The sequence below is a fragment of the Tachysurus fulvidraco genome, chromosome 5, assembly GCF_022655615.1.
Source record: "Tachysurus fulvidraco isolate hzauxx_2018 chromosome 5, HZAU_PFXX_2.0, whole genome shotgun sequence".
Classification (NCBI taxonomy): Eukaryota; Metazoa; Chordata; class Actinopteri; order Siluriformes; family Bagridae; genus Tachysurus; species Tachysurus fulvidraco.
This window is the reverse complement of record NC_062522.1, coordinates 24,133,338-24,160,462: the sequence shown is the minus strand read 5'-3', so window position 1 is coordinate 24,160,462 and position 27,125 is coordinate 24,133,338. Positions and strand designations below refer to the sequence as shown.

General features: G+C 34.7%; 1 protein-coding gene across 3 annotated transcripts in view; it reads right to left on the bottom strand.

Moving 5' to 3' along the window:
- The window catches only part of cntn4 (contactin 4), a 146,525-nt gene that overhangs the window by 104,687 nt on the left and 14,713 nt on the right, over nt 1-27,125 (bottom strand). For 2 of the 3 annotated variants that reach the window (XM_027147177.2, XM_027147176.2), the window contains exons 2-4: nt 17,833-17,966; nt 4,937-5,069; nt 39-214 (exon numbers count right to left, since the gene is read on the bottom strand). In XM_027147177.2, the coding sequence (XP_027002978.1) occupies nt 39-214; nt 4,937-5,069; nt 17,833-17,887 (364 nt within the window). In that variant the 5' untranslated portion in view covers nt 17,888-17,966. The remainder of the gene's footprint in view (nt 1-38; nt 215-4,936; nt 5,070-17,832; nt 17,967-27,125) is intronic. The other variant, XM_047813838.1, reaches the window with a different exon arrangement.

Here is a 27,125-nt window from a genome sequence, read left to right as displayed (position 1 = left end):
ATCTGAAAGATAAAGGAAGGATAAAGCATGCGACCTACATGCAAAGGTAAGGCTGGCCTTGCGGCTTACGATGGTCCCAAATGAATTGGAGGCAAAGCATTGGTAGGTCCCAGAGTCCTGGTCTTTGTTCAACTGGGTGATGCGGAGGTTTCCACCAAAGAGGGTGTAGCGTGAATCAAATGTTGGATCAATGCTGGTTCCATTGAGCTTCCACCTAAATGACAAAGACCAAATAACAGTATTGGGTCATATGTACACACTGATGAAGGTTTTGCGCTAATACTGCTTACAGTGGAAAATTAAGCACATGCTTACGTGACATTTATTTGGATCCACATTAGCATTTTTTTAATGCATTCATTTATCACGACATTATCATATCTAGGATTTCACTATAATTTATACAGTAATGACTATAGACTAAAATATTTAATGTGTGAATATAATATCTGATTTCTTACATCCAACAACTGAGGCAGAATTCGACATGACTACAATAAACTTTTACTCATCCATCTTGCTCGAAACCCAGTCAAACCACATCAAAAAAGGACTTAATCACAGTGGAGGAGCAATTAAAACTAATAGGTGCAGTGAGCATTTGGCAGGCCTGAGCTCTATAGAGGGCTAGGTGATCATTGCACAAATTTGCCTGATCACTGAAGGATGTAATTTAGTCATGATGGCAGCCGATCCTTCTCTTCCCTTATTAAAGCAAATGAAACGCAAAAATCAATATCTCTAAATTCCATGCTGTTCTTGCTCAGGATCTAAGTCATCATTCATGTGCAAAGCATCTATTTCAAAATATTATATAAACTCTCTTTCACTTGACAGAATCCAAAAAACGTTAACTGAAATAGAGGCAAGGAAATGTATGGTCTTAATTATGTTATGACCAAACATATTTAGATTTTCTTAAAATGCTCTACAATGGTAATTATTAATATATAAGGCACAAATTTATGGATTTTCCTTGTTATGTTTTGTCATGGCTAATTTCTATATAATTATTTTGGTCGTGTAATTTTTCAAAACATCATTGTTTGGTTTTCTTTGTTTATTGTACATAGACACATGACATTGTCCTAAATAAAGCAAGAGTCAGGCTATTTGCACATATAGAAAATTGTCTGTTGAAAATGTGTTTTTCTTAAAAAAGTACCTTTGCAGATAAAGAACATAAAATATATTTCTCTTTTCTTAAATGACAATGAGATCAGTAAAAGCTTGTTGAAAGAGTGTGACAGGTTTAATCTGTGACTGAAAAGATCCTGCAGCAGATTTTGCTACAACAAATGCTATTTTAACTTTACTAAGTTAAAAGGTTACTAAGTCTGTTACCTAGTGAACCAGTGTCAATGTATTCCGGTGATAGAGACTTAAAAGCACATTTGTACGTTGCTCGGGATAAGAGCTTCTGCCAAATGCCGGAAATGTAAATGTAAATGCTATAGACTGGAAGGAATGGATAATTGGTATTATTTTGTCATGGTATAGGAGCCAAACATAAGTAAGTGACAGTTTCCTCTATTTTCTGGTAATTTCTGGATTCTGAATAAATTGCATATTAAATTCTTATTTCAGGTTCCACCAAAAGTGAACAAATAGGCCATTAATCAGCATTAATCAGGGGCCAAGTATCCAGGAGGACAACGGGTCAATTATAAAGAGCTACATGTTATGTCTTGGCATAAGGAGATCCATTTATTGAAAGTAACGTTATGGGGTACAGTGCCTTAATGGATAGCACGTTTGCCTTGTACTACAGGTAGGGGTTTTCTCTGTGCTTTTGGGTTTCTTCTGGGTACTGTAAGTGAATGGGTTTGTGCATGAATGTGCACTGTGATGAGCTGAGAATGGTATGTCCCTTGGGAAAGGCTCCAGCTTCCCGTTGACCCTGTGTAAACGGAAGGATGGTTGGACTGTCTGACTATACTTTTGGTCACCTAAATATTGGGTGGTTTGCCAACAAAGGTGCTATTTTTTATCTCATCTGAGGAAATAGATGCTGAAATTATGTGAATCTTCTTATATTCGTCTTTTAATCTTGTAACTACATGTCATCAGTATAGCAAAAACAAAAAAGAATGTATCCATACTATATTATTATTTACTTTATTATACTTAGCTAGAATGCAAAGTTAATTATTGAAATGTAGCGATCCACCAAAGGGTGTAAAGCAGGCTCAATATTAAGACTAACGACATCAAAATGGAGAATTACTTCTATTATTACAATCAATTCTAACTACTAATGGAGCTCTGCTCCTGACGGAGTTGCCTCCTGGGGAGTTTAATTCCAATTCTAATGTAAGACAACTAATCAGGCTGTGAGGTCTTGTGAGGACTCTGAACAGTGAAGCAAATGTGTTAGATTATGGTTGAAACTAAATTCTGCTAGAGGTAATAGACAATGCAAACTTTCTCAGCTCCTATAACTTTGTTTCTACTAGTCAAGTTGGGGGGTTAATGCAGGGATAAATGCCGAAATGCAGTGTGGTCAGAGATATAAAAACTTGAAGATGTTTTTAAAGCTGCTTTAATGACTGTTGTCCTATAATTATATTTAAAAAAAAAAAAAAAACATTGCTGCCTCAGACTATCTGTGGGCTGCAGATGAGCAAGTGGCACATATTTTTGTCCAAATACACAATGTGTACTTGTGAATTTAACCCAAGTCTGTGTTAAGACAGATCTGACCACCTGGTGCTGAACACGATGCTCGATGACAGGATGTCCAGTGTATAGCACAATTTTCTTTCTTCAGCTTGTATAATACAAAATCATGTTTTCACACCAGAAATTTCACTGAAAGAAATTTGCCTTTAACGATACTGCATTATAGATGCGTTGTCAGACACTTCATTACTGGTGCCATTACTATGTTATTGAACACTGAGAGCAATAGAGAGACAGAGAGATGGAGAGAAAGAAAACAAAGACAGACATCCTTGACTGCAATTTGAGAACTTTTCCATTCAGCATGTTTCCCCGAAACTATTATTATTATCATTAGTAGTAGTAGTAATAATAATAATAATAATAATAATAATAATAATAATAATAATAATAATAATAATAATAATAATAATTAACAAGAACATTGAGATCAGTTTCAGTTTCATCAGTTTAGTATAAGGAGATCGACTAGTAAGACTAGCTGCTATACTGTCAGTTCAAAAACATTTTTTTAATTATAAATTAAAATTTTTTTAATTAAGTTGTAATTTAGTTGCCATGTATAACACTTTCATGAAATACTGCGTGTATCTTCTACAACTTTACAAAGTTAAAAATCCTTTTAAAGTTGTAAAAAATCGCAGTCAAGCAATAATAATAACTGAGGGCTATAGTCACAAGAAACTTTTAATGTCATTTGACAAACATAAGTTAATAATAAAAAAATCCAGCAACAAATTATCTAATCTAATTATAATTACCATTAAAATGATTTGTACTGTGTTAGATTTTACACTTCATTTAAGCTAACTATAATATAGAATATTTCATCTGATCTTTTTTGACTGATTTTTTTTACTATTGTCACCCTTAATTAAAAGAGATAATTGATTAAATATATACTTAATTTATATGAAATGTACATTTTTAGATTTTTATATTAGTGAATTTTGACAGAAAGCAAACGTGTCAGTGTATCTCTCTAACTGAAAAAAATGAGAGACGAGAGAGTTCTACTGTAAGATGAGAGTGACAGTTAATATTTAAGGGTTTAAACACAATACATTTGTCAATCACTCTAGTCTTACCCAGGAAAACTGTTTTTATAGTGTGTGTGCATTCTTTAGGGATAACTCGTAGCAGAAAACTCCACAATGCAATGCATAATGGTTGGTATATCTGTAGTGTCAACAGCTCTATTAGACTGATACAAGGGAGAACATGCACATGAGGCAATGTTGTAAAATGAAAATAATGCATGTATTATAGATACTGTATTTGAAGGCAATATGCATAACTGTATAAATAAAGGTACTGTATCGGTAAAACACATTGCAGCTGATCTACTTCATTTACTCATGTGATCACATTTACACAGGCATTATGTAGCATTATGAAAACATCTGGATCTGGAGACAGTAAATGTTTCATCTTAAAATTCCTTTGTTTACCATCTGTATGTAAACCTAAAGCTGACAATACACACGTGAGCCAGCTGTCTTTGTTGAAAGCTAAGAAACACAGGTTTCACTTATCTCCAGGGCTCTATGAAATTAAATTGACTGAGGAATTAAATGACTTTACAGGAGGGATGGTAGGTTAGCTTCTAAGGCTAAAATGGCTAACAGCATAATAATGAGTGCAGCAGGCATAGCACAAAGGCTTGCAATTTAATGACTTTTGAAAGTGATGTACTTGGAAGCTGCCAGGAGGAAGACGTTCACCTTGAGGCCAGGCGATTTGGCCAAGATGACAGGAAACGGGAAGTGGCTTATTAGATCGGCCATTAGGCTACCTCAATCCTTAGGGAGTAAAACAGACCTGTCTGTACACAGAAATCTCAGCTGCTGCAGTGAAGAAAATTGGATTGATCCGTACAAGACACATGGAGTCGAAGAACATACCTGGCTTTTGTAAAATTAAATACTTTGTGGTTGCAAATTCTTGAAAAATTCTGCTCAATCAAAAGTTTTGTTTATTAATTGTCCATTTTATTGTGTGTTATTTTAGAATCTGATCATTATATTTCTCTCTTTCTCTCTCTCTAAATAAAAAGTTTTTTTTTTTTTTGAAAAGCTAGACTCTATTAATTGGAAATGACACAGAAGGCATTCATTTAAAAAAAAAATAACATGGCAAAATAAGTTACATGTATTATTTTAGTGAACATTTCTTCCCTGAATCTTTTTTGACTGGGTTGGAAATTAATAGTTATACTGTATATTATTACAAGGAGAACAACTAAAAGAATCACCTGTAAAACGGTGGTGGCTGTCCTTGAGCTTCACAACTAAACACAACTTCTTGGCTTTTCTCCAAAGAGTCCACTGGGAATACGATGCTGCCAGGCTGCTTGGTGATAATGGGAGCCTGCAGTACATTGTCCACTGTCAGAGAAATAGAAAAGAGACAAAAAACAATAAGCAAATTTGATATGCATACTGCCAGCAAGCTTGCAAAACAAGTGATCTGTAATGGACTTAGACCTGACCAACCTTAGGAGACCATTAAATAGGAAAATGCACAAGGAGATAAAACATATCAATTGACGTTTTTTGACACCACTGCCTAGGCAACAGTTTTTGGAAAGCTTTATTTTATTGTCAATTTGCACAACACTAGCCAGCATTGTACTAGTGATAGTGTTACAGCAAATGTGTGAGCAAAAAGAGTTGTGTTTTTTTGTCTAAAATATCACAGTGATGAGATTCCTCTACTTAAAAATACTAAATTATTTACAAGATATGTGTTGTGACCCATCCATAGCTTTTGATATTCTAGGAACACAACAACAACAACAACAACAACAACAACAACAACAACAACAACAACAATAATAATAATAATAAGAAGAAGAAGAATAACAATAACAATTATTATTGTTATTGTTATTATTATTATTATTATTATTATTATTATTACTACTATTGTTTTTGTTGTTGTTGTTTTAAATAATGAGCATATTTAGTCTGTTGTGCATAGATCTTGTTCTTGCTCTATGTATGTATTTGTCTTTGTTTGTTGTGTCCCTCTCTATTTTTTTTTTATTAAAAGGCTGCACTTGTATCCGTCCACACACTTTTGTTGGAATAAGTTTTACATGCACCTTATTAATTCACCAGCCTTTAAAACGTCTCACTGTAAGTCAATTCCATTTGTTATGTAAGTGTTTCTCAGTTATATCATATTTTGTATTCAAGCACAGATGTTTCTCAGTTTAATGCAATCTCCTAGGACTGACAAGATGGGTTTCTATGGCAGTTGAGGTGTTGTTCTGCTGGGGAAACACCTACATGTATAAGCCCATGATTACAAGAAAATATTACAACTAAAAGAACATTTCACCAACATGTATGGTTAATTAGTTCATATGATTTACTATTCTTTTACAACACTTTTAACTGGGGAAAGCTTTTTTGAGTAAAAAAATAAAAAGTAAAATTAATTGTAGAGCATTAGTTATAGGACGCAATATGAGTGGTTATATGAGTGGTGACTTTTTCCACATAAAAACATTTACAGTATTGTCAGAAAGAGCTGGATTCAACTGGTGCATATACAGCATGCAAACCATGTGCACACAGACCCTTAAGGCTGGCTTAAGTAGTGTAAAATGCTTCAAAGGTCAGCTGGCTTACACTCAAACAGCAGGAGTCCCTGCATTTCCAGTCCAGCCCCCTGAACTAGCACTGCTCATTTGAGTTCCATGCAGAAAAGCGTTAAAGCTTTTTAGCAGCAGGGGCTCTCAGTGCAACACCGCACAATAAATAAATAGTAGGAACTTCTCAAAATAAAAATAAATAAATAAATAAATAAAAAGCCTGGAAAATCATTATTGCTGTTTCACCCTTTGTGTGTGAGTCACATTTTTTATGCTTTTAAATTTGTGCTTTGTTCTGTAAATTAAATCATTTCTTCTGTGGAGTGTTGATTTTAGATTTTTTTATTAGAAAGACTAAGATTTTAGATTATAAAGATTTCATTAAAAAATATTCCAACAATAAAAAGTGTATGTTCAAATTAAACATCAGAATGGGGAGTAAGTCCCTGTGGAGTTTGGCATGGTTGTTGGCCCCAAAAACACTGCTGGGATTTTCAAACATCCAGTGATCACAGTTCTTACATGATAGAGGCTGGAGGAGAATATCCAGACTCGTTTGCAGCGACAGAAATCCCAAGTTAACTCATCTGACAACTTATTAGTGCTGAACAGAAACTTACTATGTACAACACATTACACATTGTGTAGCCAAATTAGAGGACAAGCATTGATATCATCTAATCAGATTTCTTAATCTTACCACAAACACATACAAAGTTCAAAATCACCATGCTTTTTCTGTGTTTTTTTTTCTGTGGGTTTGTGCTTTTATGTTTTACTTCTTTTACATTGCTTAATTTTATCGAATCTCATTTATGTTTAATAACATTTATTCATTAAAATGAAAATAGAATAAAAACAGCAATAAATGTAAAAAAGGATATTTGTAAAATAACATAAGTTGTTCATCTAATCTGAGTCTAATGTCATTATAACTAGTTTTTCAAATTTTGCAATCTTGACATTGCCTTATTAGCATAATTCACTGACATGTCTGTATTAGGTGAGCTCAGGGATTTCCTATTTTAAAAGTGTTGGCAAACCCTCTCTGGTGTCCTGCTTATGAAGTATTAGAACTGAATCATGGAGGAAATAATGGCTGACTCTGTGATTGCAGCATAAAACTGGATCATGAGTGTGTGGATGGTTAAATTTATTCATCTTGGTCTGAAGTCCATGGCATTACTCATCAAACCTCCTATACAAATCATGCTTAAATGGCTAAAACTACTTACAGCTTATATGAACAGCAGTCATATTTTTAACACTTACTTCCTACCATTATTTTCAGAAGAAAAAAAACATAACATGGCACCTTTTTGATATCCCATGATGCAACTATTATAAATAATCCAAAAGATATTTGATTTAACCAAGCCTTTACCAAATTATATATGTACAGTTTATAAATCGCCTGCTTCATGATTTATGTACTCTACTCTTTTTGGATGATTTTTTTTCTCTCTCAGAAACACTTGCCCCTAGACTATCAGCTACACTGATTTACAGTCTTTAATGCAGACTTCAGAAATAAAAAAATTGGGAAAAGTGTGTGATTATTTACACCCTTCTCTAACACATAAACTCACCCTAACCATATACTATATGGCCAAATGTAACCACCACATCCATGTTTTTTTAAAGGTCCCATTCCAGATTTAGCCACCCTTTTATGTTATTATAAATTTCAGTCTTCCTCATACTTTCATGAATTTTGCATGATGCACACTGCCAATGTCAACTGTATTCAAATATTGCAACAGCATTAGGACCATGTAGGGGTTTTGTTGATCGCAGGATAAAAGCGGACCCAAACGCAGGATAGCAAAACAAACGGGTTTAATAACAAAGGAAACACAAAACACGACACAGACTAGAATAGTCCATATAGAATAGCACAGTTAAATAGACAGGGTGATCACAATAGGAAACAGGTGTGGAGACAGGGAGGGGCAGACAAAGGTGGGGCAGACACATGACGAGGAATGTAAACACATGCATGTGGCCAAAGTCCGGGCTGAGTCCTGACAGGTGTAATGATCAGCAGGTGCCTGCAAACCTTTGGCCATATATTGTATTAAAATTCTTGTAGATTTATGTAAACCGTTTCTGCATATTTTTCTTGGATTTCTTTTTACAGGGAGCCAAGCAGGGTATACACTTTTTTAATGAGAGAAAACATCTCTTTTACTGTTGTATGCCAATTATGTCAATTAGAAACCTTTACTCTGGGCTCTCAGATTTCTTTACACCTCCCAAAAACATGCTGGTAGGTGTACTTGCTACACTAAATTTCCCATGTCTACATGAAGGTGTGTGAATGATCTTTGTGTACAAATGTGTGTGTGGCTGGTATCAATCAAGATGTATACCATATGGCCAAAACTATCTGTACCAACCAGAACATCACACACATATATGCATGCCATTGTAAAGCCATGCGCATTAATGTGTAGTTGGTCCCCGTTTATAAGCGTCCACTATTATGAGAAGGCATTTTACTAAATTTGGAAGTATGGCTGTGGGGATTTGCTCATTCAGCCACAAAAGCATTAGTGGGGTCAGGTACTGTTGTCAGGCAAGAAATCCTGGTACACCGTCTGCATTCCAATCCATCCCAGAGGTGATTAGTAGGGTTGAGGTTAAGGCTCTGTGTAGGCACATCCAGTTCATTAAAACCAATCTTGGCAAACCATATTTTTATGAACCTTGCTTTGTGCACAGAAGCATTGTCATGCTGGAACAGGTTTGGACTAAGCTTCTTGGTTCCAGAGAGGTTGTAATGCTACAGAAAACAAACACATGCTAGATAACTGTTTACTTCCATATTTGTGCCAGATGTTTGGGGAACACCTACTGTAGCTATTGGTGTGATGTTCAGGTGTTCACAAAACTTTAAAAATATAGTTTATTTCTGCCTTGCTTCCACAGCTCTGATGAAAATAAACCAATTCCTTAAGAAAAATTAATGAATGCAAGTTTTCTGTTGTTAAGAACAAGTGGCACAAAGAAGCGGCTATTTAGGCCAAATTATGATATTGATTTGGAGATGTAATATCTAGATACTGCTAGAAAATTTAACCAAAATATCAGAGCTGTATACTGTATACTTGCATTTAAAGCTGTAAAATTTATTACATGTTGTATCGCATGCAAAACTGAAATGCAACCCTAGTATACTACGATCATACTTTCTCATGACATGGATAAGACTGATAAATTATTTATCATCCTCTGATGTGTAGTCACAATTCTAGTAAACAATATGCAAATAAATTACATGAGTCACATTGCAACCCTTAAGCATGCGAGATGTGTGAACTGAATAGTCTGTGCATTTTTGGTATCTGTGCTCTTTTAGAGCCATCCTTTTGGCAGTTACTGCTGGCAAAGGAGCAAGTAAGATATTTTTGCCAGTGAGGTTGTTTGTAATGGTGAGCACAAAAGAAAGTGTTGGGAAGCCTGGCTAGCTGAACTGCATGGTAACTTCAGAAAGCACTGGATGGTGTAATTTGCCTTGTTTGGTTCTCTACAGACACGTGTCAGCCCAGCCTGTGCTACTTGGACTAATTCCCCTAGTGATATGACAGCCTGTCCAATGTACAGAATCTCTATACCTTCTAGAACAACAGATATCTGAAATAAACCGAAAAAGGCTCTCTTACTGATAACATTATGAGCAATGCAGAAATGAGGCACTGCAGTCTGTACAGTGTTATATATATATATATATATATATATATATATATATATATATATATATATATATATATAATATAATATAATATAATATAATTTAAAGCTATATACGTGCATTTTGGAACACAGATAAACCCAAATAATGCGGAGGACATATTTGTGAAATGTGACTTAAGCATAGTTATTGTTGTCATCCCTCAATATAAGATAAAAACTTCTAAATAATTAGTACAAACTGTGCATTCTCATAAGACTTTTTTTTCTCTAATATGTGTTTGCAACTTTGCAAAACTTTTACAAAAATATAAATATATTATTTATGAAGTACCAAAACAGCCCACACAGCTCTGTTGTTCCCTACTACTACTACTATTACTACTACCACTACTACTACTACTACTACTACTACTATTATTATTATTATTATTATTATTATTATTATTATTATTATTATTATTATTATTATTATTATTATATTAATAATTCTCCATATGTAAAAACAACCAAAATGCCCCTGAGACTGGAATGTTGATGCTGCGATTTTTCAACACTACTAATACTACTACTAAGGAGGAGAAGAAAAAGAAGAAGAAGAAGAAGAAGAAGAAGATGAAGAAGAAGAATTTACTCTCCTACTATATATATATATATATATATATATATATATATATATATATATATATATATATATATATATATATATAGTGATCAAATAAATTGTCAAAAATAAATATAGATTTATTGTATAAATATATAAAGATCTAAAGTTCTATCTCCTTACAAACAGCCATATTATGGTACACATACATGCTCATACATACACACACACACATATATACACACAAGTATCTCGAAATATTTGACAAGGTTTGCATCATGTCATGCTGCTTAGCAACCTCTAAGCACTAATTGCATACACACCAGCTATTCTGTAGAGTCAAGGGTGCTCTATGGAAACTTCCACAGCACAAATTTGGCGTGTTATTTAGGGCTGCAGAGAGATAGACAGCCCACTGAAGTTTTAATTAAAGCTGAGATCTTTGGAGGGAAGTTAAATGACACAGCCAGTACAATTATTCTAGAGCAGGTGCAGCACACCCTTTGGGACTATGTGTATATTTGCTGCTGCAACAGAACACTGCCTGTTTTCTGCATCTCTCAAGCATTCATGTCTTAATCAGCTTAATGTCCTGGGCTCAAAATTAATAATATGATAATAATAATAGCCTGCAATAATACATGCATGGATATTTTTAAAGGTTGTGCATTGCAATAGATTATGAATTGTACCTGCTGTAAACCAAGCCTTGTTTATTTAAGCTAGGGCATCCTACAAAAGCAACCATGGAGAGAGAAAACAGGTTAAAGCACCAAAGACTGATTTGTCCTGATTGCATGAATAAAACATTTACTGATATTCACGTGTTCCAGGACGAAGGACTATGTGTTGAGCAAGCACAAACAAAGCAATAAAATGAAGCTTGTGCTGCACTTGGTTAAAATAAGGAAAACATTGTGGGGTGGAGGGTACAGAGGGTGGAGGTATAGAGGTTGTGGAAAGAAGAGAATGCTGACATCATTGGTTAGCAGGGGGCTCACCAGAGCCAGCATCTAGGGACAGGTTTGTGCTCATGCAACCTACAAGAAGAGTAATTGCATCCCTCAAGACACTGCAGGTGGGTCCACATAGACTTAGATAATGCTTTCTGTTACTCAGATACACTCTTGCCTTTCATCAACAAGAAGCCTGGCTTACACTAATACTGCCATCAACAAGATATCTGTGCTAATGAAGGCCTTAATGGAGTCAATAACACAGTACTGGAAAGAGGACCAGGTCAAGAATGATGTTCTACCATGTATTCCATTTTTTATTTCTTCTTCTTCTTCTTCTTCTTCTTCTTCTTCTTCTTCTTCTTCTTCTTCTTCTTATTATTATTATTATTATTATTAGTAGTAGTAGTAGTAGTAGTATTAATATTATTAAACAGGAACGTGTCATGGAAAAAACTAGTAAATCTGATAGTAAAAAAAAAAAAAAATTGGTAGTTTGGAGTCTTAAAAAGTTTGCTTGATGGGCTGTGTTAGAGCAGAATATTGTTGTATATATTTTTTAAAAATACATTATATGCATTTACTATAGTTATTTAGAAGAATATAGACAACCACAGAACAGCATTATTTATAATCTAGTCAAGTTCTCTTTACTGAATTATTTATTATATTTTTTAAACAGGAAGACAAATTGGCAAGTCAGCTCAAGAACATGCAAGCCATTATATCTTTCACCATATGACCATTAACATATAATTATAAAAATAAACCGAGAAACCTAGCACATTAGACTTTGCACATTACTCATAATAATGAAATTAACATTTTGTATGGTAAATAACAAAATCATGTTTTTTTTCTAAGTTGTTCTCTTATTTTAGGCTGCTTATATGAAAATAAACAAAATAATATAAATCATTACATTATAAATAAATAATTCTTGTTTTTGGAATGAATCAGATATGAATTGGTTATAGGTTTCTGCTCATTTACAATGGAAAAAAGGCTGAGGTATATCAGATTATTGCAATAAAAAACATGTACATAGTACATAGTATGAACATAGTATGCTGTAATGTTGCTTGTACATACTGTAACGAAGACCTGCATGTTCTTGTTATAAAATCATCTTAATTCCTAGCCACCAGGTCAGAGGCATTTTAATATTGGCACTAAACATTTATTTTCTAAAAATGCCAAATTTAGTACATGAAAAAGAAAATTAAACCAACTGCTAACTGCTAACTGCAAAAATCAGCTTGAAATAATTCTATTTATGTAACAGTAACTACACTTCATGCTAAGCTATTTAGTTTTCAATAGAAGATGTAAATAAATGTTTTTCTGGATAATAATATCTGGATAATAATAATAATAATAATAATAATAATAATAATAATAATAATAATAATAATAATATGATTCGAATAATCAATCAGGAAAATGTTCCAATATTATATATCTGTGAGTGACAAAAGTATATGAACTTCCAGGGTTATTATTTATAATATGTAATAATATGTAATGAGGACTTCAGAAAAAGAGTTATTGTTGCTCACTGGGATGAAAGGTTACAAAAACATTTCTAAAGATTTTAGACTCCATAAATCTATAGTCAGACACATTCTGTACAAATGGAGGAAAATTAAGATTATTGCTACCCTCTTCAGAAGTGGTCACCCAACAAAAACTCCAAAAGCAAGACATGTACAGTAATAGTTGGGTCCAAAAGGAACTCATGGTAACATCTAAGCAACTAAAGACCTATTTTAATTTGGCTAATGTTAATGTTCATTAATTCAAAATCAGGTAAACACTGAACAATCTTGGTGTGCAGGGCAGACTTGCAAGGAGAAAGTCACTATTCTCTAAAAAGAACACTGCTGCCCATAAAGCTTGCTAAAGATCATGTACACAAGCCAGAGTACTACCTTGGCTCCCCATGTGCATCAATGAGCCTTGGCCACCCATGACCCTGTCACCAGTTCACCATTGTTCCTTCCTAGAACTATTTTTGAAGGATACTGACCACTGCCGATTGGGAACACCTCACAAGAGCTGCAATTTTGTAAATCACAATTTGCCGCTTGTTGAATTCTTATATCTGTGTCTGTGTGTGTACATATACATTTATCTTGGTTTACAAGGTGTATTAAGTTTATAAGGTATCTTTATTATCTTTATCAAATTTACCTAAATGATATTAGTCACAATTACTACAACATTATTGCATGGCTTGTTTTCTTTTGGAACTGAGCAAATTAGTTTTTCTAGTTGTTCATTTATCACCAGGTGGGTATTAACCAAATCATTTTAATGTAATTATACAATTGATTTTTTTGCTTTCAGTTATATTGTACATGACAGAAAATAAATCAGTTATTTGAATATAGTGCATGTTGTGTGCCTGGGAACTCTTTTCACCATTGTGAATCCCATCACACTTAGCAAACTGAACCAGCCAATGATGATGTGATGTATTTACAGGGACTGAATAACCTTTATTTACACTATGTGAGTGCACCTCTCCCACCCTGCCTTCCTTAGTTCCTGCTGCTATCCTTCTTTCACTCGACATATAAGCACATTTGCACATACAAAGCTTTCAGAACTAACTCAGCAGATGAAATGTACCTAGGTTGGAGAAAATAGAAATTCTAGATTCCTATACTCTCTAAGTATGATATAAGATGTAAGACCTAAAAAAAATATGCTTTGTGCAATATTGTCTACAGAGAAATAGCATGAACGATTCCTATTCCCTAATGTAAAATCAAAGCAATGGCACTCCAAAGTCTTCCAAAAAGATAGCCTACCAAAAAGATAGGACCAAGTTTTCTGGTCTATCCTAAAGTTAAAATAGGAACTGAATTTATGCTCTAAACATGCCAGGAATAAATCAAGTTTGGCAGATTTGGGCTCCTGGTATAGTATTGTGGGTACAAATCAATATGCCAATTGATCACCCATAAGGGTAAGACCAATGTTAAATTTAAAATATTTTTCTTTTCTGAAATAATACACCATTTGATTCAAAGAAACAAAAAACATAAAAAAACATTAGAAGTATTGAATTGTTTGATGCTCTCTGTAACCCTTATCGTAAATGGAGTAATAATAACTACTAAAAAAGGGCTCAAGGTTATGAGGAAAAAGAGGATGCTCTGCAGCATCTGCTAAAGGTACTATATAGAGCAAATATATACTGTATACTTGGAGAAAAAATGATCTATATTTACTTGGTGAAAAAAAAAACTCAGAAAGGAATACCTTAAAATGGTCAAGAAAACAGGTTCTGCACAAATAACAGGTGGCCCAGCCTAAATCTGTTAGTGATTCATGTAAGAGAATATTGACATTGCATATTACTTGCATGTTCCCTCTCCAGCAAAACCTCCAGCTTTATTCAGAGTTTCACTATCAGCCCCCCAAAACTGTGGCATTTGATATTATAGTGTTTGATAAATGTTTAAATATAGTTTGAGTGCACAGCTGTGTTTGAAATGAGACAATCTATTTATGTCAGTCCCTCAAAAAAGGATTGGAAGGGATTATGATTTTAGTCGGGTAGGGAATGGTGCAAAAAAAAAAAAACACTCCTGTCAGGATTTTCCACTCAGTGTTCTCCCACATAGTTGGAAAGCAATAAGTGCCCAAGGCAAATTCTATCGGCCTTCCCGCGAGAGAGATAGAGAGACCAGAGAAAGCAGTCCTGTGATCAGTATGAAAGAGACGTTTTACAGCCAGAGGCCCTGAGTAACACCAACAAATCTTTTTAAATAAATCAGGCAACAAAACGGATAGACAGGGGCTAAAACCTGAATTTTTAAACATCCCACCATGGCTATGTAGCAATGCAATCCTTGAAAATGTCTAAAAACAAGAAGGGCTTAGGGCACTTTTGACAGTGCCTAATAGAAATTGGAACAAAACAAGTAAAATGGTTTCTGAAAGTGTTTTGTCTTATCATAGAAATCTGGCACTAGTGTTTATTTGATGAGTTCAATTTGTTTCAGGAGTGACAAGAATTTGCATGAGACCAAATGCAGGAATTGATTTGCATAGAATTGTAATGCCATGGTGACACCCTTTGCTTTTGCTTGCAGTCTACTCTTTATTTTTTTGTTTCATTCTGTCTGTCTTCCCCTAGACCTCACTCAGTCTCTAATCCTGGTACAGCCACCAACACAACCTTTTATGCCTTTAATAACTAAATCAATCACTAGCTTGTGAAAACGCCAGACTCTCACCACATGGCAAGCCTATTTCAGGCACTGCCTGACAAAGCCATACCTCCTCAAATTAGTTTAGACCTGATAGACACAAGATTTATCTTCTACTACTCCATCTCTTCCCCCTGTATGAATCAGTGAGCTTCAGTCTCTTTGAACTTACAAATAATTGAATGATGGTCACAGATGTTCCAGAAATCAACTCACCAGCATGAACGCTGATTTTGCTCAATCATACTAATTCCAAATACATGCTGTCTTCAGCTTTATACAGGCAAAATAAGAATTATTTCCCCAATACACATTTATTATAGAGACATTCAAGCAGATGTATACATACTACACATACAAAATAGAACACACAAAAGACAATTTCAATTTACTTGTCTACCACTGATTGTTCTTTGAAACAAACAGGGTAAAACATATGCTATGGAATGTGATAAGATAAAAACCCACTTTGGCTTCTTTTTTCTTTAAGAAAGACAGAGGTTATCACAAAATCGAAATGGCTATTCACAAAATTCCCATTGGGCTGTTACAAACCAAAAATAACATGGTCAGTAAATGATCTGTCTTAAGAGTCTGTCCTTTCTTCATCATGGACCATTGAACAAAGACCAAAAAGGGAGTGAGAAATGGAGAATAAAGGATCGTTGTGCTCAAATATGTGGCCTGAAAGATATTATGTATTTGAATCTGCAAATTAATCAGAAATGGTGTCCTCTGGTGGGCCATTTGACATTCTCAATGCCAACAAATGGAAAAGCCCATAAATGTATAATCAAGTACTGTCTCTGTATCTGGAAGATTTAAGAATGATAACAACCCTGAGGATGAAAGATATGTGGCTGAATTGTGGAATTGATTATGTATGTAGTTAGCAACTTGTGCTTTGAGTGTGATGAAGCTTTAAAAAGCCTTGAGATGTGCTCTTGGAATTTTTTTTGGAAAGAAAAGATTATGTGCAAGAGAAAGTTTGTTAGATTTTATATAAATTCAGGAAAAAATAAATAAAACATTTGATAACCATTGTTGCTTCTATTTTAAAATATAATACCTTCTCTTTGTGAAATGCTGAGATTTTATCGGTAAAGATGGCTCACCCTGAAAAAAAGCCTAAACAAACAAACAAACAAACAAACCAAAAATAACCTTTAAAAAACTGCTCAATATCAAGGCAAAATGCAATCACCCTGTTAGCAACATGGGTAACAACAAAAGAAGAAGCAGCAAAGGAATTAGCATGCAGAGTGCATTCTGTGGAAGTGAGTGAGTTGGGTGAATGTGTGTGTCTGGCACCGAGGTAATGGCTTGCAAGCAGGCTAGACATAAAGACATATATGTGTGCTTGTGTGCACATGTGTGTATATAGTGAGCTCTGTCATGGTGTTGCAAGGTAACTAAAGAAGACATCTGAGGGTACAAAAATCACTACAGTCACCTTTATGCATTCTAAGCAGCATCTCCCCATGCCCACTCAATTCAACGGCCAGACTTATACCTCTGCTGTTTCACCAGGTAGTGACCTTTCCTGTCAGTCCCATGATGTTTAGAGGAAGTACATGACTAAAGAAACTGGGAACCTACTACTGACTGCCAACATGCTGTGATCACTCAGTATAAAGGACCTATGGACTAACACATTATCTATTTTAAAACATCTTTAGCTTAACAAAAACAGAAAAAAAAAACACTCATTAAATGTGTGTGTATGTGTGCTTGTGTGTGTGTGTGTTTTCTCAGTGTGCATCAGATGCATTTGAGTTCTTTTAAACATGTAGTTAAGGGGAAAAGTCAGCCTTAACAATTCAGATACCTGTTACTTACCTATTATTTATTCAGAATATCTTTACTTGTAGTTTCCAAAATCACTCATATATAATATTAGTCTAGAAAAAAAATATTAATCCGCCTAGTCCTACAGTAAGTTTGGATGTGTTAGTTTCGGTCTCAGCTTTGTCTCTTTGTACTGCAAACCTGTCCTAAATACATATTAATAAAGTGACTTCACAAAGAGTATCTGGAATACATAAAAAAATACTTATAATAAGATACTATTACCTGCGAGATACCCCATGAATGACTGCAGTACCAGTAGTTTCCATAGCAACTTCATCTTCAGGTTTCGTAGGTCAAAGATGACTTACACCCGATCACGTACTTATGGAATTCCGGCTGATCCTTCGTGCTTCACACTGGCCAAAACAAAAAGGAAATGAAGATATTAACATGTTCTAAATAATGGATATTTGAGGAGCTTTAGAGAGAAAATTGCATATTGTTAATCACACATCATGCCCCATTTATTGAATAAAACAGCACCATATTTTCAAATACAGTCATGCAATTTCACTGGGTTTTATATAATTAAAGCTGAATGCAAAGCTTCACTGAATATACCTTACTCCCTGACATTAACTATCCAAGATTTTTCACATATTACTGCAAAAATAATGTTTTTTTTTTTTTTTTTGAAATCTCATATTTAGTATTAGTATTAGTATTACATTAAAATCATTTTAACTTGTTAAGATGTCACCTTTTTGCAATGTAGGTTTATTTACAAATGTGTACATGTGGATTATTAGTCTGTCTCATTAAAGAAGTACATTGAATGTAAGAAGAAACATGGAATACGCACCATTTATCCAGGTTAAATTCCAGAAGCATAGTAGTCAAACCTATTTTCTTAAACAAAGGACTGTTGCTATGCAAATATACTCTCACCTGTACAAATACACCTGCCATCAGTATGTTCCCCAATTATGCACAGAGGGTGTATGAATGTTTGTTTTCAAAAATGTTGCTGTATTACTAAAATGAAAGGTCTGGGTTAATAGTACATCTTGTTGCGTCTGGTACAGGTCATTTAGATTTCATGTCCGAGGCACCCTAAACTTCGGCATCTACTCTTCAATCAACCGATGAGCAACCCAGTTTTATGATTTTATTGAGGGCTACATTCTACAGTGTCACACACACACAACTGGCTCCAGAATGCCTGGAGCCTACACAAGGACCAGATAACCCCATGCCGTTTCTCTGATTGAACTCATAGGGGCCCTCAACCAGAAAACACACACACACACACACACACACACACACACACACACACACACACACAACACAATGGGACATTCCTTTTACTAATAAAACGAGTGAATAAGATGCCCCACATACCACAGCATGAAGCCATACTCGTATGTATCTCCTCCCCAATTATACTGATACTCTAAGATTCTTATTCTTGTAACCCGGTTGTAATGTGTTTCTTCTTTAAGGCTTGCCTGACTTAAAATTATTTACTCCTTACTTTCCTGGCAAGGGTGTATTTTATTCATGTGTCAGAACACAACACTGTAGTAACATCAGTTATACTTTGATTACTGATCTGTGTATGTAATGTACCGCTGCCTTTATACCGTCATTACCCTTCATGTTTAGTATCCAAATGACCACAAAATTATCGGTTACTCCTTTTTCAAACAATGGTGTATTTTATTTGAGCACGAAAGGCACCATACCGTCTTAATACACCTTGGATAAAACTTCAAAGTCATCTAAAAGTTTTATAGCTAAACCATGCCCACAGATACCTGAAACAAATGGAGTTTCCGGTGACGATTTCCAAGTTAGGGTGTGATTAATTTTGAAGTTTAAGCTTGCCATTCCTTTCCTTCCTTTCTCTAATTTCTTCTTTCCAGTCTCTTCCTCCCTTTCCCCAATTTTAATTTCTTTTGTGTTATTTTATTTTCATCTTCGTTTTCCCTATTTCTTTTGTTTGTTTGTGTAGTTAGTTTTATGTTGTGTTTGTCTCATTCATTAAATGCCATATTTTTGTGCCACAAGTGATTGTCTCTGAGTATCACTCACAAACTTAAGGTACCTGCAACATCTGGTCTGAACTACATGCTCTATTAAGTTAATTTAATTTAAATTACGGTATAAAGTAAAAGGGAAGTGAATCTTTCTTGGCCGGGAAGATACCGCCTTCATAGAATTAATAAAGGTTACACGGCCTGGTCGCCGGATGAACAGACCAAATAAGTGTAACGTTACTTCCATTACCGTTTATTTCAACTTAGGTTAAAATATTTTGGAGTCACTATAACATGTTACAATTACTTATAAATATTTACCTTGCTTCGCGAGCGAAAATCGCTACAATCTATTGCCAAGTGAAGAGCACATAAGGGTTAAACAGCTGAAATACAAATTCATAGCACAGTTTCATTAATCAAAGCCCTTCGTTTTAGCACTTCCACATCTCTTGGGTGCTCAGGAGGGCTGGAAGATAGTCTGAAGATATTTGTAGTATGTGTGTAAAAAGGAGAGGAAGCAAACTGTTTTTCACCACAAAGAAGGTCCCAGGAGCATCACCACAAATTCAGTGCCAGGATGCAGTGTCTGACATTGTGTGTCAGAGAAAGAAATTCTGCAAGAACCATGGGCCTTTTACATAGAAAACGTACAGCACTGAATGGAAGGGTAAGGAAATCAATGTCAGGTGCTGTAAGGTCACAGCATCTCATTCATATATATATATACATATTGTTCTGTCCTTCAGAGTAGACAACTTAAGTTTAATTTAAATCTCATATCAATTTTTATGCAGTGTTGGTTACCTGTATTCAGACTCAGTTTATGCAGGTGCTTAAGTCAGCTTGCTCAGATTATTAATATTTACTTGCATGTAGCTCACATCTCCAAGGCTGGTAAATTTCCTTTGGTAGAGATTTCTGAGATGGTTTTTTTTCAGTAGCATCTAAACCACTGACTTTAAACACAAGCACTTGCTTGTGTCAGGACTCAGCCCGGACTTTGGCCACATGCTTTTGTTTATGTTTTGTGTCATGTCTGCCCCGTCCTTCCTCCCTCCCTCTGCACACCTGTTCCTCACGTGTCTAATTGTTATTAGTATTTAGTCGAGCCACATTGCCTTAAGCAGTGCAAAATCCTCTGTTGTCTGTCGTTGTCGTCTTGTCTTGAGTCTGTGTTCCTGTGTTTTAGTTAATAAATCCTGTTTATTTTAGCTATCCTGCATTTGGGTCTGTTTTATCCCCATGTCCCTGACAGCTTGGGGCACATATAATGCATACTGGAAAAGCAGAACACATTTTTTTCCATCCTGTCAAATTTAATATTTAAGAATACAACATAAACACAAGACACAAAAATAAAACTGGGAAGCTTCCAAATAATAAAATAGGAGTTAAGTAATTAAACAATATTGTGTTAGTAGTACTAATAATTACAGCTAATTGCTGATATCACATTAATGTTATATTGTTCATAAAATATTTTCTCTCACAGATAAGCAGTATTTCTAATTAAGATGCATCTTTCCTCTGCTGTCCTCTATGGGTTTTAAAATGTTTAAAAAGTTTTATGAATTACTATTATCTCATTTTCGTGTATAACTTACTCAGCATATTTAGAATATCCAAAACAAAACTTTCAGCCCTGGATTTTTAGTGTAGAGTTATGCAACATTCGGGTCCAGTCGGGTTAAAAAAAATTGCCAATGGGTCGGGTCGGTCTCGGGTCTAATTTTTTCGGGTTTGTCTCGGGTCGGGTCTTTCTTAAAAAAAAAAAAGTAAATAATTATGCGCGTCGGGTTTGGGTAAAAAGTGATTCGGGTCAGTTTGGGTCGGGTACATTTCTTTAGACCCGAGAAGACCTCTAATGTGAGGCAATGCTGCAGTTGCAAACAACAAAGCAGAAGCAACATAGGTATCCAGAATAAAATGTTTCCCATAAGTTGATATAGTGCTCTACTGGTCATGGCAACTCAAGCTACAGGTTATGTAACCTGTAATCTGACACTGTGTTATCTTTCCATGTGTGATCTAAGAGGGAGTTTATTTTATTTTGTTGTTTTTAAAATTGGTATGTTGACTTCAGTGGCTGCAGCAGTATAACTGAAGAGCAAGCAGGCAATCGTGTGCAGAATGTTCTGTATAAATGTCTTTAAATTGTGGTGTTGTTAACTAAAAAAAAGTAAGATTTAAGGCCGGGGTCAAAGTACACCCAACAGATCAACAGGTACACCAATACAAAGTGAGTCCCAATAACTAGAAGTCCTTCATTCGGGCAGCCACCATCTCTATATCTAGACCTAAATATGGATCTTTAAACAGGACACCAGCAATGCTGCACAGGTACTGGTTCTTCAGGTCAGTATATGAAATTCATTCCCATCCTTGCTGTCACAAAAGATAAATTCAATGCCCCAAATTATGTGCTTTGTTGCAGTATTTTAGCAGTTCCTAAACAGCAATTAGCAAGAATGGGCAATTATTTACTATTTTATAAGATTAATCTGACACAACACTAACAGATATTTCAAGAAATAAATGTTAATGAATTTTATTTAAAAAGCATAAAAAAATAATAAAATTTATAACTTCTAACCCTAGCATAGCATAAAATATTTATACCTTCTCATATGACTTCTGTGATTTTTGTGATTTTTTTTGAAAGAACTATAAATCCTCAAGAAACCCTTTTTAAGGTGAGCGGTTACTCCAGATGGGACAGTGGATTATAACCCGTGAAAACTAGTTTCTCATAAAAGCCAAGGATTTGTCAGAGCAGATCACATTTAATACCGTATCTCTATTTCAATCATTACTGCCCCTTCCCACAACTTAATCTCCTCTCCCAGAGGACCAAGGTTCTTGTTCTTTTACCTTTATTTGTCAGATATTGTCTTTCATCAGAGATACAACCAAGCTGCTTTTACATGGCCTGTGGTGTCTGAAAGTCTGCCATATTGTGTACTGATACAATCAATATCTGTCTGCAAAGAGATTTATTAAGAATATTTTTTGCTATGTATTTGTCATGGCACATATGATGCTATGACAATAGAGTTTATTTTTAGAGAGAATAAAATATAAATAGTATTAGAAAAGAAGTTATTACTAGTTCAATAGTACAGTTCAATAGTAACTATACTATATTCTAGATAATAAATTAATAAATAATTTACTTATTAAAATTACTTTGTGACCAATACATCACAATATGACCAATAAACGACCAATGTCTATCTATATTGGTATATCTGTAGTATTAAAAATTAATTAATTAATTAATTAATCTATTTTAAAACAAATATTTGAAAGAATGACAGGGATAACAAACTCTAGTCCAGTGATTTGTAAAGATTCACTTGTTTTTTTTCTTTCCTAACATACTTTCTCCAACTTATGAATGGCTATTCAGCTCCTTTATATATTTATTTCCCAACCTCTTGGAATTTACATTTAAAACATCATTTTACCTTACTGTTCTATAACCATACACAGATAAAACAATTTGCAATTTTTATATAATAATATAGAAATGTAAACAGTTTAAAAAACATCTTGTAAAGACTCTATACATATCATACTCTCAAGTCACCAGATGAAGGATGAAACAGACTCAGAGGCAAATCCTAGCAGCCCCATTTCTGGCACTAATCACTTTCCAGAATGATGTGGCAGGTCCTCAGCAATAGAGGCTTCCGGCTATTTATCTCATCCCATCTGACATGCTTGTATTACTGTATGGGTGCATCTACAGTATATGGAACCATCTTTCTCTGCCCTGATGAACCATCAGACCCTACTCTATATGTTTGGAAACTACTGACTCACCCTTATTATCTTGTATGTTGAAGCAGTTAATGTCAAAGAACAAAAAGAGATTGCTGTGCTATGTGTAATAATAGCAATAACAGAAAAACATAACTTTACCTTTTACCTTTTTTTGTAATGAAAAATAGGACAGGTTCCAAAATACTACACTGAGTCAAAGTAGAATATCACATTAATGGTGCACTATAGGCGAGGGGACACATTATTTGCACGTCTAGTAGTAGGTAGTATGTACCGTATCTGAGACATAGGGACAATGAAACAGAATATCCAAACACATTTACAGTACTCATTATGAATATATTTGATATCTTATTGAAGACTTGCAGTAATAGGCCAACTCTAGTCCATGTATAGTGGCTTAGCAGGTACTCCATATATGTTTTAGGTAGAGACAGCATTGTTTATGTGCTCTGATCTACTATACATTTTTGGTAGGTTTGCTGACATTTGTAATAATATATTTTAAAAAATATCCCATAGACTTATTTTGAACACAAATTTAGACACAGTAGCATAAAAGCAAAATCAGGTTTATAGATAATTTGTTAATGTGGTCCAAAATAAATTTAAATTTAATTTAAATTTAATTTTCATTTTCATTTGTTCCTTTTAGTAATTGCTTTTGTTCTAGAGAGGTTCAAGGCAAATCAGGAGTTTATTTTGGGAACACTGGTTGTGTCATTGGAATACACCCTGATGAGTTGCCAGTCCATGCATATACACACTCACTCACACCTAGGGGAAATTTAGAGCAATTTAGAGCAAGTCCCTTAACCCTTTCTTCTCCAGCTGTGTCATGGCTGACTTTGTGCTCTGACCCCTACTTATATTATAAATTATATCTTTAAAAATTAATAACAAATGTAGCACAAATCTAAAGTGTATTGGTTACTGATTTTTTTAATTCAGTGTCTTGGGTTTGCTAGTAGATTAGACTCATTTAACAAATCAAATCAGACAGTTAAATTTAATGGATCAGTAAAAGTTCAGCGAGTAAAAGATCGGTAAGCTCTTTACCGTATTTTCCGCACTGTAAGGCGCACCTAAGAGCCTTAAGTTTTCTCAAAAATCGGCCGTGCGCCTAATAATTCGGTACGCCTTATGTGTGCACTGACTTCCAAAAATCTGTAAAAATGTTGTTGTGCGACTTTGGTAATCGCTCCGCTTGATTGACTGTCGGACCATTTCCCACTAACACAGGGACGTAATACGTACATTACGTACGCTTACCTCCGCCACGCCTCCGGTAGGTATCCCCCAAAAATGGCACCAGTGAAGAGACATGCTTACGAGGCACAATTCAAACTACAGGCTATCAGTTACGCGGTTGTAAATGGGACTAGACAGCTGCGAAAGAATTCAACATCAATAGTAGAATAAAGTTCAACTAAACCCACTGTTTTGCTTCTGTTACCTTTTTTGTAGACCGTATGTTTTAGCATGCGCCTTAAAATATGGTGCGCCTTATGTATGGGTTAAGTACAGAAATAGACCCTGTAATTGAGACTGTGCCTTATAATTCGGTGCGCTTTATAGTGCGGAAAATACGGTACTTTTTTTAAACAGTGAGTGAATATAGATTTGGTGTCAGATATTGACTTCTCAGCTATTCACACATGAGCTCAGTTGACTGTTATTACTATTAGTTTTTCTGTTATTGCTATTTCAAAACAAATCCATTTCACAGTGGAGAACTTGGATGAAAAAACAAAGACACCGCCTATCTATCCACATACAGGTGATACAATGATTCTATATATATATATTTAAATTGTATTAAAATGAATGAATGAATGAATGAATGAATCTTAAAAAATATATTTATCTGTCTATTCATTTAAAGTTTTTCTGATTGAAATCCACAGCATTTCTGAAGATACAGACATGTCCACTAGCAACACATGCCAAGTTCACAAAAAATATGCCCTCAGGGCTCCACAGCACAGCATGGTCACAAAGATGACGAGTTGCTCAGCTTTACATAATAAGGTCATGTAACAAGGCCTTGAACCTTCTGTGAGGCACTAACATCAATATGAGGTTAAACAAGGCTGCAGGGAATCGATTGGATCTCCTTTTCAACTAGACCACTTGTGGGAGAAATACCAAATGCCAAACTAAGCATTACTGTAGCTTAGTCTGATTTTAGGTGCACTTACTCTGTACTCATTAAAACATATGTAAGTAATAAAAAAAACTGTAAAAAAACAAACAAACAAACAAAAAAAAACACATTGATGCAAGTATGGTCAAGCAAGAGCTTCCATGGAAAGAAAACAGCACACCAGCACTTTTAATTACTCATTTCTCATGACATCTTAGAGCAACATTTATTAATCAACTGCAATGAAACCACCGCATAAGAAGCTACCAGCACTGCAAAACAAACCAATTACAGGAAATACATAAATAACATTGCAATAATTTAACAAGCCAGCATTTTTTTTTTTTATTTTCTGGTGGAATCAGCAAATCTATTGAGTAAAGTGTCTCTGCAAAGAAATGTGTGATTCTCAGTACATACAGTAAGGTCCAAAAGTCTGAGAATATCTGGGATTTTCTAGGAAATAAACATTTTTTATTTATTAATTATATTATAATTATAATTATATATATGATTATAATTATATTAAATATTTATTTTTTATTTATTTATTATTATTAATTATATTTTTTAATTATTATTCTTATAATATGTAATATTCAAAATTCTGCACTTTTTCTAGATCCTTATTTAAAATCTAATCTAATTTGTAATATTGACTATGTTAACTGCTTTGTATACAGACTCAGATTTTCTTCTTTCTTCTGTTGAAGCTATGACACTCTGATGGATTGATTGCAAGCCTTGCACAATTAAAGCAAGGGTACATACCAAATACTAGGAAACTTTCATGTAATTATTTAAAAGATCCTACTATTTGTTTATAGTATAATTTGCAATGAAAACTGCTGGGTAAATTAGAAAAACATACTAAATAGGAACTTTTTCATAAGCCTGCACTGTCAAATTAATTAGAGTCCAAAACCAGATACAAGAAATGTAAGATAGACACAAAAGACTTCTTTCCTATATATATAACTTTATGCAAACCTTATGATCTATGACCTTTAATACAAACTTTTTTTATGGAAGTGAACGGGACCATATACAATGAATTAGAAATATCTCTGAGTTTGAATATTTCCTTCTTTTTTCAATGATTCATAATTTATAATCTTTTTGTCATGACTCAGCCCGGACTTTGGCCATGTGCATTTGTTTATGTTCCTCGTCACATGTCTGCCCTGCCCTTGTCTGTTCCCCCCTGTTTCCACACCTGTTCCTAATTGTATCTGATTGTCTTTTGTATTTAAGTGTGCCGCATTGCCGATGGCAGCGCGGAATCTACTGTTGTATTGTCCTGTCTTTAGTCCGTGTCATGTTTAGTGTTTTTGTTATTAAACCCCGTTTGTTTTGCTATCCTGCGTTTGGGTCTGCTTTTATTCTCGCGCCATGACAGAAGATTCTGCCGCACCAGGACCCAGCAGGATAGCTGCAACTTCGACCGGCTGATTGGGAGCATTTTTTTTTTTCTTGTCGGATTTTTTTTATCCTGGACTTCACGGTTTTGGTGACATCGGTCCGCATTTTTCCGGTGAGGGACACCGCTCGGCTTCCGTTTTCTCCACGGGGGGCGCCGCCTCATTTCCTGTTTGCGGGCC